General features: G+C 43.1%; 1 protein-coding gene across 3 annotated transcripts in view; it reads right to left on the bottom strand.

Annotated features, from left to right (window-relative positions):
- The window catches only part of LOC125464473 (complement factor B-like), a 76518-nt gene that overhangs the window by 41915 nt on the left and 20561 nt on the right, over positions 1–14042 (bottom strand). For all 3 annotated transcript variants that reach the window (XM_048556811.1, XM_048556812.1, XM_059655496.1), the window contains exons 4-7: positions 7191–7361; positions 4221–4295; positions 3618–3751; positions 893–1025 (exon numbers count right to left, since the gene is read on the bottom strand). In XM_048556811.1, coding sequence (XP_048412768.1) covers positions 893–1025; positions 3618–3751; positions 4221–4295; positions 7191–7361 — 513 coding nt within the window. The remainder of the gene's footprint in view (positions 1–892; positions 1026–3617; positions 3752–4220; positions 4296–7190; positions 7362–14042) is intronic.

Raw genomic sequence — 14042 nt, 5'->3', positions numbered from 1 at the left:
ACCTTGCTGACTTTCCTCAGGTGAAAGGGACACCCTGTGTCGGACACAGACTGAGCGGCATTGGTGAGGTTCCCCATTCTTTGTTTCTTGTACTCAATGAATGACTTCAACTAAACATGTATTTAATGCTATGATTTCATGCCTGCTGTATCTGGAGCACTTTCTCCTCTATACATCAGTGTCACCACTGTTCCTGGTCAGAATGGAGCATGCAGCCGGATCAATCCTGGCTGGAGACCACACCACTGGGAATCATTGATTCTCAAACATCTTTGCAGACCTTTTGAATCAGGACATGAGACTTGGTAGTCACCCTGCAGACTATCAGTCCAACTCCATCTGTTTACGTTTGTCACTACAATAAAGAAACCCTCAGAATTAATGGGATCTGGTATGAACTATAAATATCCTGCTGCTTTTCTGTAGATGTTGCTTGCTATAGAAGAAGCTTTTTGCTTCAAGAGCCATTCTGCCCATTTTCCAATACATATTGGTGTCAACATTCCCTCTTTATACATTCCTCACATTCTTTTCTTCCATCTACATATCTGTACTATCCCACTGATGATCCACATGTCCAAGGGATTCTGATAGGCTGACTGCAGAATATTTCACATATAGTACCTTTTTTGTGATTGGGAGTAGCTTTTAGCCCCCTCACCCCAGCACCTCCAACCCTCTCCGACTCCTAACACCCCCATCCCCAACCCAGTCTATACCTATCTCTCCATGTTTTCCTACTGCACAGTAATGCATGATCCTCTCTCAGCCCTCTATCTGCTAAAGGGGATTCCGACCTCCCATTATCCTCCAGCTGCTGGCCAAAGACACTACAAGTTCCTACAGTCTTCCTTTTTCTCATCCCAGGCACAGTGGACCTGAATCAACTTACCTCTGTATTCAACCTGTGCTATTCTTTCCATCACAGCCTTCGGAGTGAGGTTTTCCCTAATATTTGTAATCACGATGGGACATGATCCAAAAGCGATCACTTCATACCGGACCATCCCTTTCATATCTGACACCTAATACATTGCAAGGAAAGAGGATCGCTTAAACTAAATATTGTGCATTGTTCCTAATATCAATCCTCCTTTGATGTGTTTTTAATATTCATACAGATATGAAAGGAAGAATTGCAATGTAGAATATCTTGTCAGATCTCAGAGCTCCATAAATTATGAAGTACATTGACTTTTTCTGCAAAGTAAATACAAGAAGCATTTTGTGTACATGGCATAGACTGAGTTATCAATGGTGTTTGCTGGTATTGTTGTCAGTTCTTCTAAAGGAACGCAAGAAATAGAAGCAGCCTTAAGCTCTTGATAATAAGACCATGACTGATCCGATTGTGACCTTAACTCTCTCGTCCTGCTTGTTCCCAAATAACCTCCCTGTTGCAGATTAAACATCTGTCATGATCGCCTACACTGCTCCTTATGGAAGTAGGCTCCAAAAACCAATGATTCAAAGTACCAGCTATCTAGCGTTGGGCCCTCTGTTCACCACACACTATTTCTGCAGTTTCTGGCTTGCTCAACTGCACCACCTTCGATGCCATAGCCCCATTAAAACTACTACTGTGGCCCATGTACAGGCTTCATTATTGATCCCCTAAATCAAAGGGTTCCAGACTTGAACGCATTTAACATGTATAGCCATTCACCGCCAGACCTGCTTGGACCAGATAGAGTGCTGTCAGATCTGGTTTTTGTCTATATTGCTCTTACTTCCTGGAGAGACTGGACTCTAGCAACAACTCCAAGCTCCTTCACCACAAATCATCTCCTTAAATCCCTCTCCCTGTCTGCTCCACTCACCCAAAAGGAGTTGAGTGTGAGGAGTTTGGAAATGTCTTTGTCAACACGATTGAGATATGATCTGCTGGCCTCTGCTCTTTCCTCCCTTTCGCTATCCACCAGGCCAAACTGCCCCATCCCCAAACTCAAATCCTTCTCTCTTATCTCTTCCTTTCAACTTAATCTTATAAGATCCAACTGATACTCACTTGGCTCCAATTCCCACTAAATCATTGAACAACCAAGTTTCTTATCTGTTAACGGTTATGTGTTCAGGTATGGTCCTTCTCAGCATGCAAATGGGTGGCTCCTCTACCTGTACAAAACTATAATCCCACTTGTAGCTTCTTTCTCCTCTCCAAAAAATGTTGACTCCCAACATCTTTTGTGGAACTCTGTCCGTGAATCCTTCCAAATTAGGTTTAAAGCCTCTGCCACAATATTGAACCAGCCTTTCTCAATGTGATAAATGACATCCAATATCATACAAGCTAGGTAAGCTATCTCACCTTGACTTAGCTATAAGTTTTGATTCCTCCCTTCCTCTCCAAATTTTGTCTGTGGCTGTCTGGCTAAGTGGGATCTTTCTCATTAAGCACCATTCTTATCTATATAATCAGAGCAAGAGGATCACTTCCAATGGCCTCTCTTCCAAGTCCAAGACTGGTAACTCTGGTGTCCCTCATGATTTATCTTTAACTGCCTCCTATTTCACCCCTAAGTGCTGCGTGAAAAGACAGTGTTAATTTTCACTTGTTCTCACAACATGCACTATCCAACTTTTCCATTCCTAAATTACCACATATTTTAATCCAACCTCCAACACTGGATGAACTGAGTTTCCTCCAATTAAATTTGAGAAGACAGAAGCAATTGTTTCCGGTCCCTGTTGCATTTCTGTTCCCCAGCTATCAACTCTCTCCTTTTTCCTGGCAACGATCAGAGATTAAACCAGTCTGTTTGCAACTTTGGTCTCATATTTAACTCTGAAATAAGCTGCTAACTACATACTCACGCCTTCACCAAAAGCACCTATTGCCACATTGACAACCTCACCTCCCTCAGCACTTCTGCTGATGAAATCCTCATCCATGCCTTTCTTACTTTTAGACTTGCCTATTCTATCACACTGTTCACTGGTCTCCCATGGCATTTCCAAAGTGCATCTGAGGTCATCTGAGAATCTGATAACCATGTCGTTACACATGCCAATTTCCGATGACCTATCCCTACCCTCTGACATACACTGGTCTCCTAGTAAGCAATATCTTGATTATGGAATTCTCATCCTTGTTTCTAATGTTGTCCATGACTTTGCCCCTTCCTTATCTCTGTAATTTTCTCCAATTTTATAAACCTCTGCGATATCCGCATTCATTGATTTCTGGTCTCCCCAGCACCCTCAATTTTAATTGTTCCTTCATTTACTTGGGCCCTAAACACGAGAATTTCTTCTTTAACTCCTTGAAAACACTAAAACTCTAGTTCTTTGAGAAAGCTTTTTTTTAATCCAGGTGTTTCAGAATCCATGTTTTCTGCAAACATCCCTTAAGATATTTTACAACATTGAAGGCATGATACAAATAAGTGATTATTATACAAACAGTTTCTAACTCACTTTCCAGTCACCACTTTTCTGATATGTTGCAAAGTTTATCATGTATTTAAAATGTTCACAGCACTCAGTGAAAACCCAGGATCAGGCTATTGTCTGTTTCTTTTGTAATTCTTTTATACCGCTCTGCCATAACTCATTCCTCACACTGGTCAGCTATAGAACTTGGAAGATAGTTCCACAGTTCTTCCAATCATACTCACCCTGTTAATAAAGGTCTTAACAAATTTAAAAGACCTCAAGAAGTTTTCATTTCCAACAGTTATTGAAGCATCAATGACAAAGAAGACATCAACCTTTCTCTTCCGACCAGGAATTTGTGCCCCTGAGTTCAGATCTGAGGAGATATAAACACATGTATGACTGAAGACAACAACATTGCCTTGACAATCTTAAATAGGGACATCCTCTGTGCTTGTTCCTTCCAGACCACTCCATTATTTGCTGCTGAGAATACACTTTTGTTGAAATATCAGTTAAGAGATTGATCTGTACAGATGTCAAAGGACTGGAGTGCCACCATTGTTTTAGTCCATCCTGTGTCAACATACTTGGAAATGGGTCATGGAATAAATCCATTGAATGCACAGGGCTTCAGGTTCTGCCATCCAATCCCGCAACTAGGTACCTCTCTGTAGGCCAGTCTACCCAGGAAGTTCCAACCCATAATCCTGAAAACACAGGGTAGGTTAGCAATTAGACATCATATCCCAAACCCAACATTCCCATCAGCAGCACTATAGGACAGGAGCAGGTAGAACTAACAGTAATGATCAGAATGAAAATCAGATGTGCGTTGATCCTACCTCTGTTCCGTATTGTTGACAGCAAGATATTCAATACTTTTGCCAGATCCTCCACATCATCAAAAGCTTCTCTGCCTATTCAAAAGTGAAATGTAGCATGAGCATTGTGCTATGAGTAATAGCCATTTATGAACATATTACTGAGTATGCCTCAGCCTCATGTGTCTCACCTTCACTGCACAAGCAACTTAATGTGATAAGACATTATATCAAGATCTTGGCAGCTCCCTCCATTCGGGGTTGCCTCAGTGACATGTCCAATAATGGTATCTCAAAGTTCAGTGTACCAGGGGATCATTCTGTACCTGCAGTTGTACCTTGAGTAAGTGTGCAACATATATGACGTAGCACAGTCCCTTTGTCTGTCTTGCCTTAACTTGAAAACTCGTCTGAATTGAAGGAGGAGAGAGGTCTTTGTGACTGAGTCTTAATTATTAAATGGATCCCAAGCCAGATGGTGTAGTATGAATCTAGTCAAAATCCTTCTCTTTACAAGACAATTATTTACAGAATCCAGAATTAAATTTCTGCCTCCTACCAACCAGCCCAATGTCTGTTTTTAATTTGTTTTGGTCGTCAACATACCTCCATGATTTTCACATCTTGCATGGGATTTGAACCCAGGTCTTCAAGCCCAGAGGTACAGACACTACCACTATGCCAAAAGAGTATCTCAAAGTCCCACTTACATCTGTGTTCCACAAAAAGCACTTCCAATGTCCACCTGTTTATCCATAGCCTAAACAATACATTTAAAATAACACCTATGTAAATGGCTTCAGCATCTACACTGGGATCATTGAGTGTAATCAATGAGGAGAGAAGTCTTCATTTATTTGATTAGATTAGATTCTCTACAGTGTGGAAACAGGCCATTCAGCCCAACAAGTCCACACCGTCCCTTGAAGCATCCCACCTAGACCCCTTCACCTATAATCCACACACCCTGAGCACTATGGGCAATTTAGTATGGCCAATCCACCTAGCCTGCACATCTTTGGACTGCGGGAGGAAACCAGAGCACCCGGAGGAAACCCACGCAGACACGGGGAGAATGTGCAAACTCCACACAGACAGTCGCCTGAGGCTGGAATCGAACCCGGGTCCCTGGAGCTGTGAGGCTGCAGTGCTAACCACTGAGCCACCATGCCGCCCAAGGTCATTGTGTAAAGGTAAATGATGGAATGGGCCCAGACCAAAGCTCAGAGCCAACCACTTGCCAGATGGGTCAGATGCACATGTTGTCTGGTTTGAAGTTGAACTGCTCGTGTCAAACTCCACTGATTTGATGGAGTGGAAAGCAAGCTCAAAGCAAGGATGCCAGCAACCAGTGCTTGGAGCAGGGACAGTGGCCTGGCACAGAACATAACGGTAGCCAGCAGACTCAGCACATGGAAGCTCCCCTGCGCTGGTCTGCTACAGACAGTCCTTGGAGATACACTGTGATGTTTGTCTTTTAACTTTGCTTCTTGGTTTTTCTGACTTTCTAATCTATGGTTATATTCTGTATAGCAACTTTGTTTTTCTGCATTTCTCCATCCTGTAACTAAGAATTGTACCTGGGTACTCTGTACCTAAAATAGCGCTTTGTGTTGGTGACATTATTACACTAACTAATCTTGCAACAGAAGAAGCAGTACCTTAGAATAATTTCAGCACATGATTTTCTTTGCTAAATAACAGGGGATATGAGCTATTTGTTATTTAAGGAAATTATCTTTTTCATAACATGTTGCAATTTGGAATGTACTGGCTGAAAGCCTTGATAATTACATCTGCTGCTCCTTTTAAAAGAGAATTGAGAAAAATTTGTTGAGGAAAATCTTAGACTGTACAAAGTGAGCTAGGGAGTGAGACTAAATAAGTTGAGCCAAAGAAATTCCCTCTAATTGGCCTGAAGATGTAACTAATTGCTGAGGCTAATACCTCCAATTGTCTTCAAGAATTCTGTTTGCAAAACAAAAAAAGGTTGAAGAAAATTCAAAAGAAGCCTCTTTGGTTTATTCCTCCAAACAATTATATCACCACTGATTGGTGCCTCCTCGCTGTCTTCTCTTCCTTTTTGTAGGCCATAGCCAGATCTGACTAAAACCAACACATTACTTTGAAGAATCATTCATATTGGGAACTGGTTTGAAAATTCCCGAAGCCCCGTTCTGCAAATGGCCCACACCTTGAGCCTTCTTTTATATGTAACCATGCTATTTTCCTCAAATACTCCATTGAGTTATAAGCTCCATATTCTAGCCACTTGCTGGTTTGGTGGCTGCTCACTATCACAGTGTTAGATTTAAATCCCATTCCTAATCTTGAACACTTACTCACAAGGCTGAGACTCCGGTGCAATGCTGGAACTGTTGAACTTCCAAAGGCACCATCATTTGTCTATTAAACCAAGGTTATATCTGTGACCTAGGGTGGTGGAAGGGTTCAAGACACTATTTCAAGAAAAATCAGGGGAATGCTCCCTGTTGAATTGTGTTGCACAATATTGCAGGTGGAGGGCATTCACCAGGGTTTCACAAACACATACGGGCTCAGGTGTGATTGACTAAGGAGATACATGCTTGCAATATTTCTTCCTGCAAATAAATGTAAGAGCATGTAAAATGCTGCTTATCAACAACCCCTTCAACACCTGGCTTTCTGAAAGAGAACAAGCTGACCAATATTTTATAAGATGGAAAAGGAAAATATTTTACTCCCCAATAAAACAGATTATCTGCCCCCTTTCACGTTGCTGTTTGTGGGAGATTGCTGTGCCAATTAATTGTTGCCATTCCCACACTACAATGGTGACTGCACTTCATTGCTTACAAAATGGTTTGTCAAGACCTGACATTGTGAAAGGTGCATTTGTATAGCACCTTTAAAGATGGTTCTCCTGAATTCTTTGTTGCAAATAATCCCGCGGGAGGCCGACTAGATGTAATAAAGGATTCAGAATAAATGAGATATAAAGAAGTTTACTTTCACATCGAGGCTCCACTCCAGACCATTGACCAGTCTCCAAGCATGTGCGCTGTTTTGAACCACGTAGAATGTATGTGCCACAATTATATTGGACCATTGAAAGAACACCGTAAGACGTCCCACTCTTCCTTGCACCAAAAGGAATTCCAGGGTTGGAGCAGAATGTGCCTAAGTAGAAAAATACAATCATGTGGAAAACTGATCCTCTTAAAAGCAGAGAACTTCGAAAAATAAATAGCGATATCTTGAAAAATGTCCATATTATAGAGGTGGTGGTGCTGGATGGCTTAAAACTCATAAAGGTAGATAAATCACCAGGAGCTGATCATGTGTACCCTAGAACTGAGGGAAGCTGAGAAAGTGATTCTTAAGCCCCTTGCTGAGATATTTGTATCATCAATAGCCAAGGGTGACTGTCTGAAGACTAGATGACGGCTAATACGGTGCCATCATTTAAGAGAGATGGTAAGGGAACTATAGACCAGTGAGGGTGAAGTGGGTAAGTTGTTGGAGGTGATCCTGAGGGACAGGATTTACATGTATTTGGAAAGGCAAGGACTGATTAGAGAGAGTCGACGTGGCTTTGTGCATGGGAAATCATGTCTCACTAATTTGAGTGATCTGTTTGAAGTGACAAGGAAGATTGATGAAGGCGGAGAGGTGGACATTGTCTATGTGTCTACTTCAGCAAAGCTTTTGACAAGGTTAGCTGGTTAGCATGGTAGACTAGTTAGCAAGGTTAGAACGCATGGAAAACAGGAAGAACTAGCCATTTGGATACAAAATTGGCTTGAAGGTAGGAGACCAAGGCTAGTGCTGGAGGGTTGTTTTTCAGACTGGAGGCTGGAAGCCTGTGACCAGTAGGTACCATAAAGATCGATGCTACTTTGTCATTTACAAAATGATTTGGATGTGAACATAAGAGGTATGGTTAGTAAATTTGTAGATGGCACCAAAATAGGTGTCTAGTGGACAGCAAGTAAGGTAATCTCAGAGCACAATGGGACCTTGATCAGATGGGCCAATAGGCCGAGAAGGGCAGATGGAGTTTAATTTAGATAAATGTGAGGTGATGCATTTTGCAAAGCCAATTCAGGGCAGCACTTATACACTTAATGGTAAGGTGCTGGGGAGCGTTGCCAAACTTGGGGTGCAGGTTTGCAGTTTCTCGAAAGTGGAGTCCCAGGTAGATAGGATAGTGAAGGTGGTGTTTGGTGCACTTGCCTTTATTGGTCAGTGTACTGCGTGAAGTAGTTGGGATGTCACGTTGTGACTGCAGAGGACATTGGTTAGGCCACCTTTGGAATACTGTGTTAAATTCTGGTCTCACTGGTATAGAAAAGATGTTAATGAACTTCAAAGGGTTCAGAAAAGTTTCACAAGGACGTTGCCAGGTTTGGAGGGTTTGAGCTACGGAGAGGCTGAATAGGCTGGGGCTATTTTCCATGGAGCATCAGGGGCTGAGCTGAGGGGTGACCTTAGAGATTTATAAAATCATGAGGTGCATAGTTAGGGTGAACAAATCAAGGTCTTTTCCCCAGGACAGGGGAGTCCAAAAGTTAGGAGGCATAGACTTGAGGTGAGCAGGAGAGATTTAAAAGGGTCCTGAGGGGTTACTTTTCCATACAGGGTCTGGAGTGTGTATGGAATGAGCTGCCGGAGGAAGTGGTACGATTACAGCATTTAAAAGGAATCAGCCTGGATATATGATGAGGAAGGGTTTAAGAGGGATATTGGCCAAATGCTAGCAAATGGGAATAGACTAATTTAGGATATCTGGTCAGTGTGGACAGGTTGAACTGTAGGGTCTGTTTCTGTGCTGTACATCTCTGACTATGACACGAGCCTGATTTTGATTTTGTTTTTAAACTGATTCAGTCAAACTGTGTCTAAAACACCACAATTGGAGATTCAGTCTTCAAACTGTTCACGTGAGAATGGAAATGCTTTCCCACTTGTGATTTTCAGAAATTGCATCCTGGAATTCTAGGTCCAGCTAAGCACCTCACAAAAATCCTGTTCTTAGGTTTAAGGTTTTTGAGTTTGTATTGAGCATGTCTGCCCAGATTAGGGAGAGCAACATGCCAACTTTGCACACCCACCTTATCTGAAGGGTTATGGTTTTGACCCAAATTTTACTGAAATAAATACCCCATCACCAAGTCACCCTTTATTGATGTTTGCACATTACACCGTCTGTGATCAGCCAGCTCAGAGTCTGTCCCCTGAACTGAGGAGATTCTCCTCATCTCCTGGTTATATTTGTCAGCCAGGGCTTTCCCAATTGATTGGGGATGTTAACCTGGGCCAATGATCTAGTAGTCAATGAGGTCCACATGGTTCTAATCACTACATCCCTCCCCCATTACCTTTGGGCATGTTGGCCTGGTCTTTGACTTGTAGATTTTCCTGCAACATTTTCGCCCCACATCTGGTTCCCCTGATTCAGACTCAGGGCCAGGCAGCATGTCCAGAGTGTCTCAGGAGAGTTTCCTCCTCTTCTGTGGGTACCAGTATTGAAGCGGTATCCAACTCAGACTGAGGTTTCTCGACACAAGACAGAGGGGGAGCACTTTGGGCTGTTCTGAGGGGCCGGGTATGTTTTGCTCCTGCCCTGTTTGCGGTAACAACTTCCAGATGACCCACATGTTTCTTCTGGGCTGTATCACCTCCCTGATCTTTGTAAGTCACAGGAGCTGACCTTGCACCAACCTCGCCTTGTACCCATACAGGGCCATTTTCACAGTTCCAGCCCCAATCTTCATCCCCTAAACTAAATTTTATGTCTCGCTTAGAGGAGGCATGTGGCTGGCACTGGTGTTCCTGCTGCTGTTTCACCCCCCACAACCAACCAGACTTGGGAATAGCAGGTTTAACCTGGTGGGGAGTCTTCTCCCCATCAGCATCTCTGCCAGAGCTATCACTGTTGTGTGCGTGGTGACCCTATAATCGAACAGGAACTGGGACAGTTTGGTATCAAGTGATGCTATAGGCTGCTTCTTTAAATGTGTCTTCAACATTTGGACCGCTCTTTCCACTAGACCATTGGACAATGGATGGTATGGAGCTGTACTTGTGTGCCAATTGTCATTGGACTTTAGGAAATATTTGAATTCCCTGCTGGTAAATGATGTCGCATTGGCCAGTACCAAAACTCGCGAGAGCCTGTATATTGTGAATGATGCTCGCAGCTTGGTTTTGTTGACTCAGTAACCCAAGTAGGTCATTTGGGGTGTGAGAAACACAGCTTTCCCTTCTAAGGTGAATGTTCACCTGGGAAAAACTTCAGTGCTATGTCCAAGTGCTCTTTATTGGTCTGCCCAGTTATTAGCACATCATCCAGGTAAATGGTAACCTGGGGTAGCCCTTGTAAAGTGTTTTCCATGGTCCGCTGGACCAGAGCTCAGACTGATGATTCCCAGTTGATAGCCTTGCATATTTTGATATAAACCCTCATGGGAATTAGTTATAGCATACTTTAGAGATTGCTCATCCAGTCGCAATTACAGGTAGGCATGGCTCATGTCCAGCTTCCCACCAAGTTTGTATCTATGTGAGGGATCAGCCATTTATCCAGCTGCAAAAAGCAGTTTACAGTTTGTTCGAAATCCCCACAAAGGCAAATTGAGCCATCAGCCCTCACAATCGATATGCCTATGTTGCCCATTCTGCAAACTGCACTGGTTTGGTGATTCCTTCCCCCTCCAGCCTCCCAATTTCAGCCTCTGCTTTTGCCCACAAGGCAAATGGCACCAGTGGGCATGGCAAATTGTGTCCTGGTCAACATGAAGTGGCTTTGGTCCCTTTGATAGTCCCAAGCCCTTCCTCATACTCCTGGGTACTTCACTAAGGCAGCCATTTTCTAATTGAAAAATATTCAGCCAATCGTAAGTAAACCTTTAACCAATTTCACCCTAATACGCTTGGGCCTGAGCCTCATAATACTATCTGTGATAACAGCACCAACTGCTTCTCATAGGAGACTGGAAACAAAATCATACCCTTATTTTGCAACAGTTCCCCATTGTATATTCCCAGTCTGGCCAAGGTCTTGTACAAACTAAAGAGTTGGAGATGATAGCGAATCTTGTTAAGGACATATTCTGCAACCATAGATACAGCTGTTCTGATGTCAATTTCCATGGGAACTGGGTGACTGTTTAACCAAAACATTCATTTTAATTGATTCCGATTTGGATGTTACTAAGCTATTTGCTTGTTTTCAACCCACATGTTGGGGGACTTTCCAGGGTGTTCACTCTCCTAGGAACTGGCCTACAAGTTTTCATACTCAAGTCAGGCCTTGGAGGACTCCTTTGCTGTCTTGGGCCCACATACTGGCAGCAAATACAATGGCTTGCTGACCCAGATCCCAAAGAAATTTTAAGCCACTTGGCTGAGGCTTGGCTTTGTTGCGGGGTCCCTCTGCTGAGGATATACCCTGTCCAAGGCTCTGCAGTTGCCTAATCTCAAGTGATGCTCCCCAAGCTCAGGTCAGGCTGTCCACTTCCATTGGGATGTCCTGTAGTTCCCACATTCTCTAATGACAAAGCCACTTGCAGTGCCTGTCTGAAATCCCTGTTGGGCTTCGGCTAGTCAGCACTTCTACACTGTTACCTCATTAATCCCACATACTAAACAGTCTCTCAGCATCTCATTCTGGGCTAACGCAAAATCACACACCTCTGCCAGTCATCTTAACCTCATCAAAATCCTGATATGGATTCCCCTGGTTCTCTGTCAGCCAAATAAAACCAATAGTGTCTCTGATTAGAGGTGGTTTGGGGTCATGATATTCCTTAAACTCTGTCAACTCCTGGAAGGATTTGCTATCTGGTACCTCTGGGAAAGTTAAGCCCCTTATAACTGAAAATGCTCCAGGCCCACAAGCAGTCAGAAGGATTACTCGCTGCTTTTCATCTGCCCCATGTCCAGAAAAAAATACTGCATTTTTCCCCCTCATACTTGCCCCAGACACCAGGATCAAATGAGTCAAGCTTCCTAAATAAAGGCATGGTGCCAGAAATGCTTACCCCCAACTCCAAGATGACAGTTGCAAACAAATGTTCTTCAGGCATGACCTGTTTTCTCCCATCAACATTAGAATAACTGCATGGAAGCTGCTGTTCTGTCAGCAAGTCACCCTTTCTTGCCTTGTGACCAGCCAGCTTGGAGCCAGTCCTCTGAACTGGGAGATTCTAAATCCCCTGTTTATATTGGTTGGCCAGGGCTTTCCGGATTGGCCCAGGTTAACAACTCTAATCAAGGACCGCGTGGTCAATGAGATCAACCTGGTTCCAATCACTACAGCCACCATGTCACTGGGAACATTGCCTCCAATCACTGCGCGCACATTAGGTCCCAGAAGTGGTTTAGAGGCCACCCAATCAAGTCAGCCTATTCGCCTTAAAGACAGTCTGTATCTGAAATTGAGGCTGTAGTTAACAACAGGGCTGTAATATAAATTATCGCAAATTATGACAAACATCACCACCAACTCTGTTTGTAACGTTGTTACTAAGGGGCAGAATGAAGGAGGCATTGGAAGTGCAGGTGAACAGGAGGAGAGGAGTCTTGGTACCAGGGTTGGGGCGTTTTAAGGTGATAGCTACAGAAGGCCATCCATGAGGGTCTCCCGTAGGGAGTAGGAACAAGTGACTGGGAAGGGGAGTTTTTCCAATGTCTAGGTCAACATTTACCTCCAATAAAGAAAACAAGAAAACAGCTGATTTGGCCATTTATCCTGGAGTGAGGGGTCTGCTCTGTGAGAACTGGTGAAGTAGGCTCAGTTGATATTTTCCTTCAATTTAGAAGTAAAACAGCTGATCATACACATTGTCTATGGGGTGTGGGGACTGGGATGTCTAAGACAAAGCCAGAACTGCAGATGCTGGAGTCAGAGTCAATACTGTGTAGAGCTGGAGGCACACAGCAGGTCAGGCAGCATTGGAGGAGCAGCAGAGTCGAAGCTTCAGGTTGGTACCTTTCACCAGGACTGATTCCGCCCCCGCGCACCCTCCCCGCCACCGATACTGTCTGACCTGCTGTGTTCCTCCAGCTCCACACTGTTTTGACTTAGATGTCTAAGAGTTAGAGGTCACAGTCTCAGATTGAGGGCAATTTGAGACTGAGGTGAGCAGAAATTTCCTTACATAATGGGACGTGACTGTTTGCAATTCTTTACCCCAGAGACCCACAGATCTATGGTCGTTGAATAGATTTAAATTATAATAGAGATTGACTGTTTTTTTAATAAACTATAATAAGCAAGGAGAATAATTCAGAAAGCTTGAATACAGACAGAACATCAATCATTACTGTTTGAATGACAGAGCAGCTTAAAAGGACCTAATAGCCTGTTTCAGTTCTTTCCATTATGTTCACATTTATCACTAACTTTTTGTAACCTTACAGTATACAAATTAGCTCCCTGTTCTGCCTTACCTTATACATTCACTGCTGTTAAAGGCTTTTCATTGTCTGAAACTCACTAAAATATGCAGGCGGAAGAAAGTAGCATTAAATAAATTAAATATGCTTCTCTCTCTTTTAGTAACAATGGCATAGTGCAGTCTGTTCTATATGAAGCAGTTTGGGATCTGTTTAGCAGATGTGACTATACAAATGCAGTTCTTTCTTTTGTTGAATAAGCACTCTCCAATCAAATTGAGCATAGGAACAGAGGTAGGCCATTCAGCCCCTCGAGCCTGTTAAGCCATTTAATGAAATCGTGGCTGATCTGTAGCCTAACTCCATGTAACTACCTTTGGACCCTATCCCTTTGCTTCAGAAAAGATTACCCATCTCAGATTTAAAACTAACAACTGATCCAGCATCAATTGCCATTTG

This window comes from Stegostoma tigrinum, chromosome 27 (assembly GCF_030684315.1).
Source record: "Stegostoma tigrinum isolate sSteTig4 chromosome 27, sSteTig4.hap1, whole genome shotgun sequence".
Lineage (NCBI taxonomy): Eukaryota > Metazoa > Chordata > Chondrichthyes > Orectolobiformes > Stegostomatidae > Stegostoma > Stegostoma tigrinum.
This window is presented reverse-complemented; position numbering and strand designations above follow the sequence as displayed.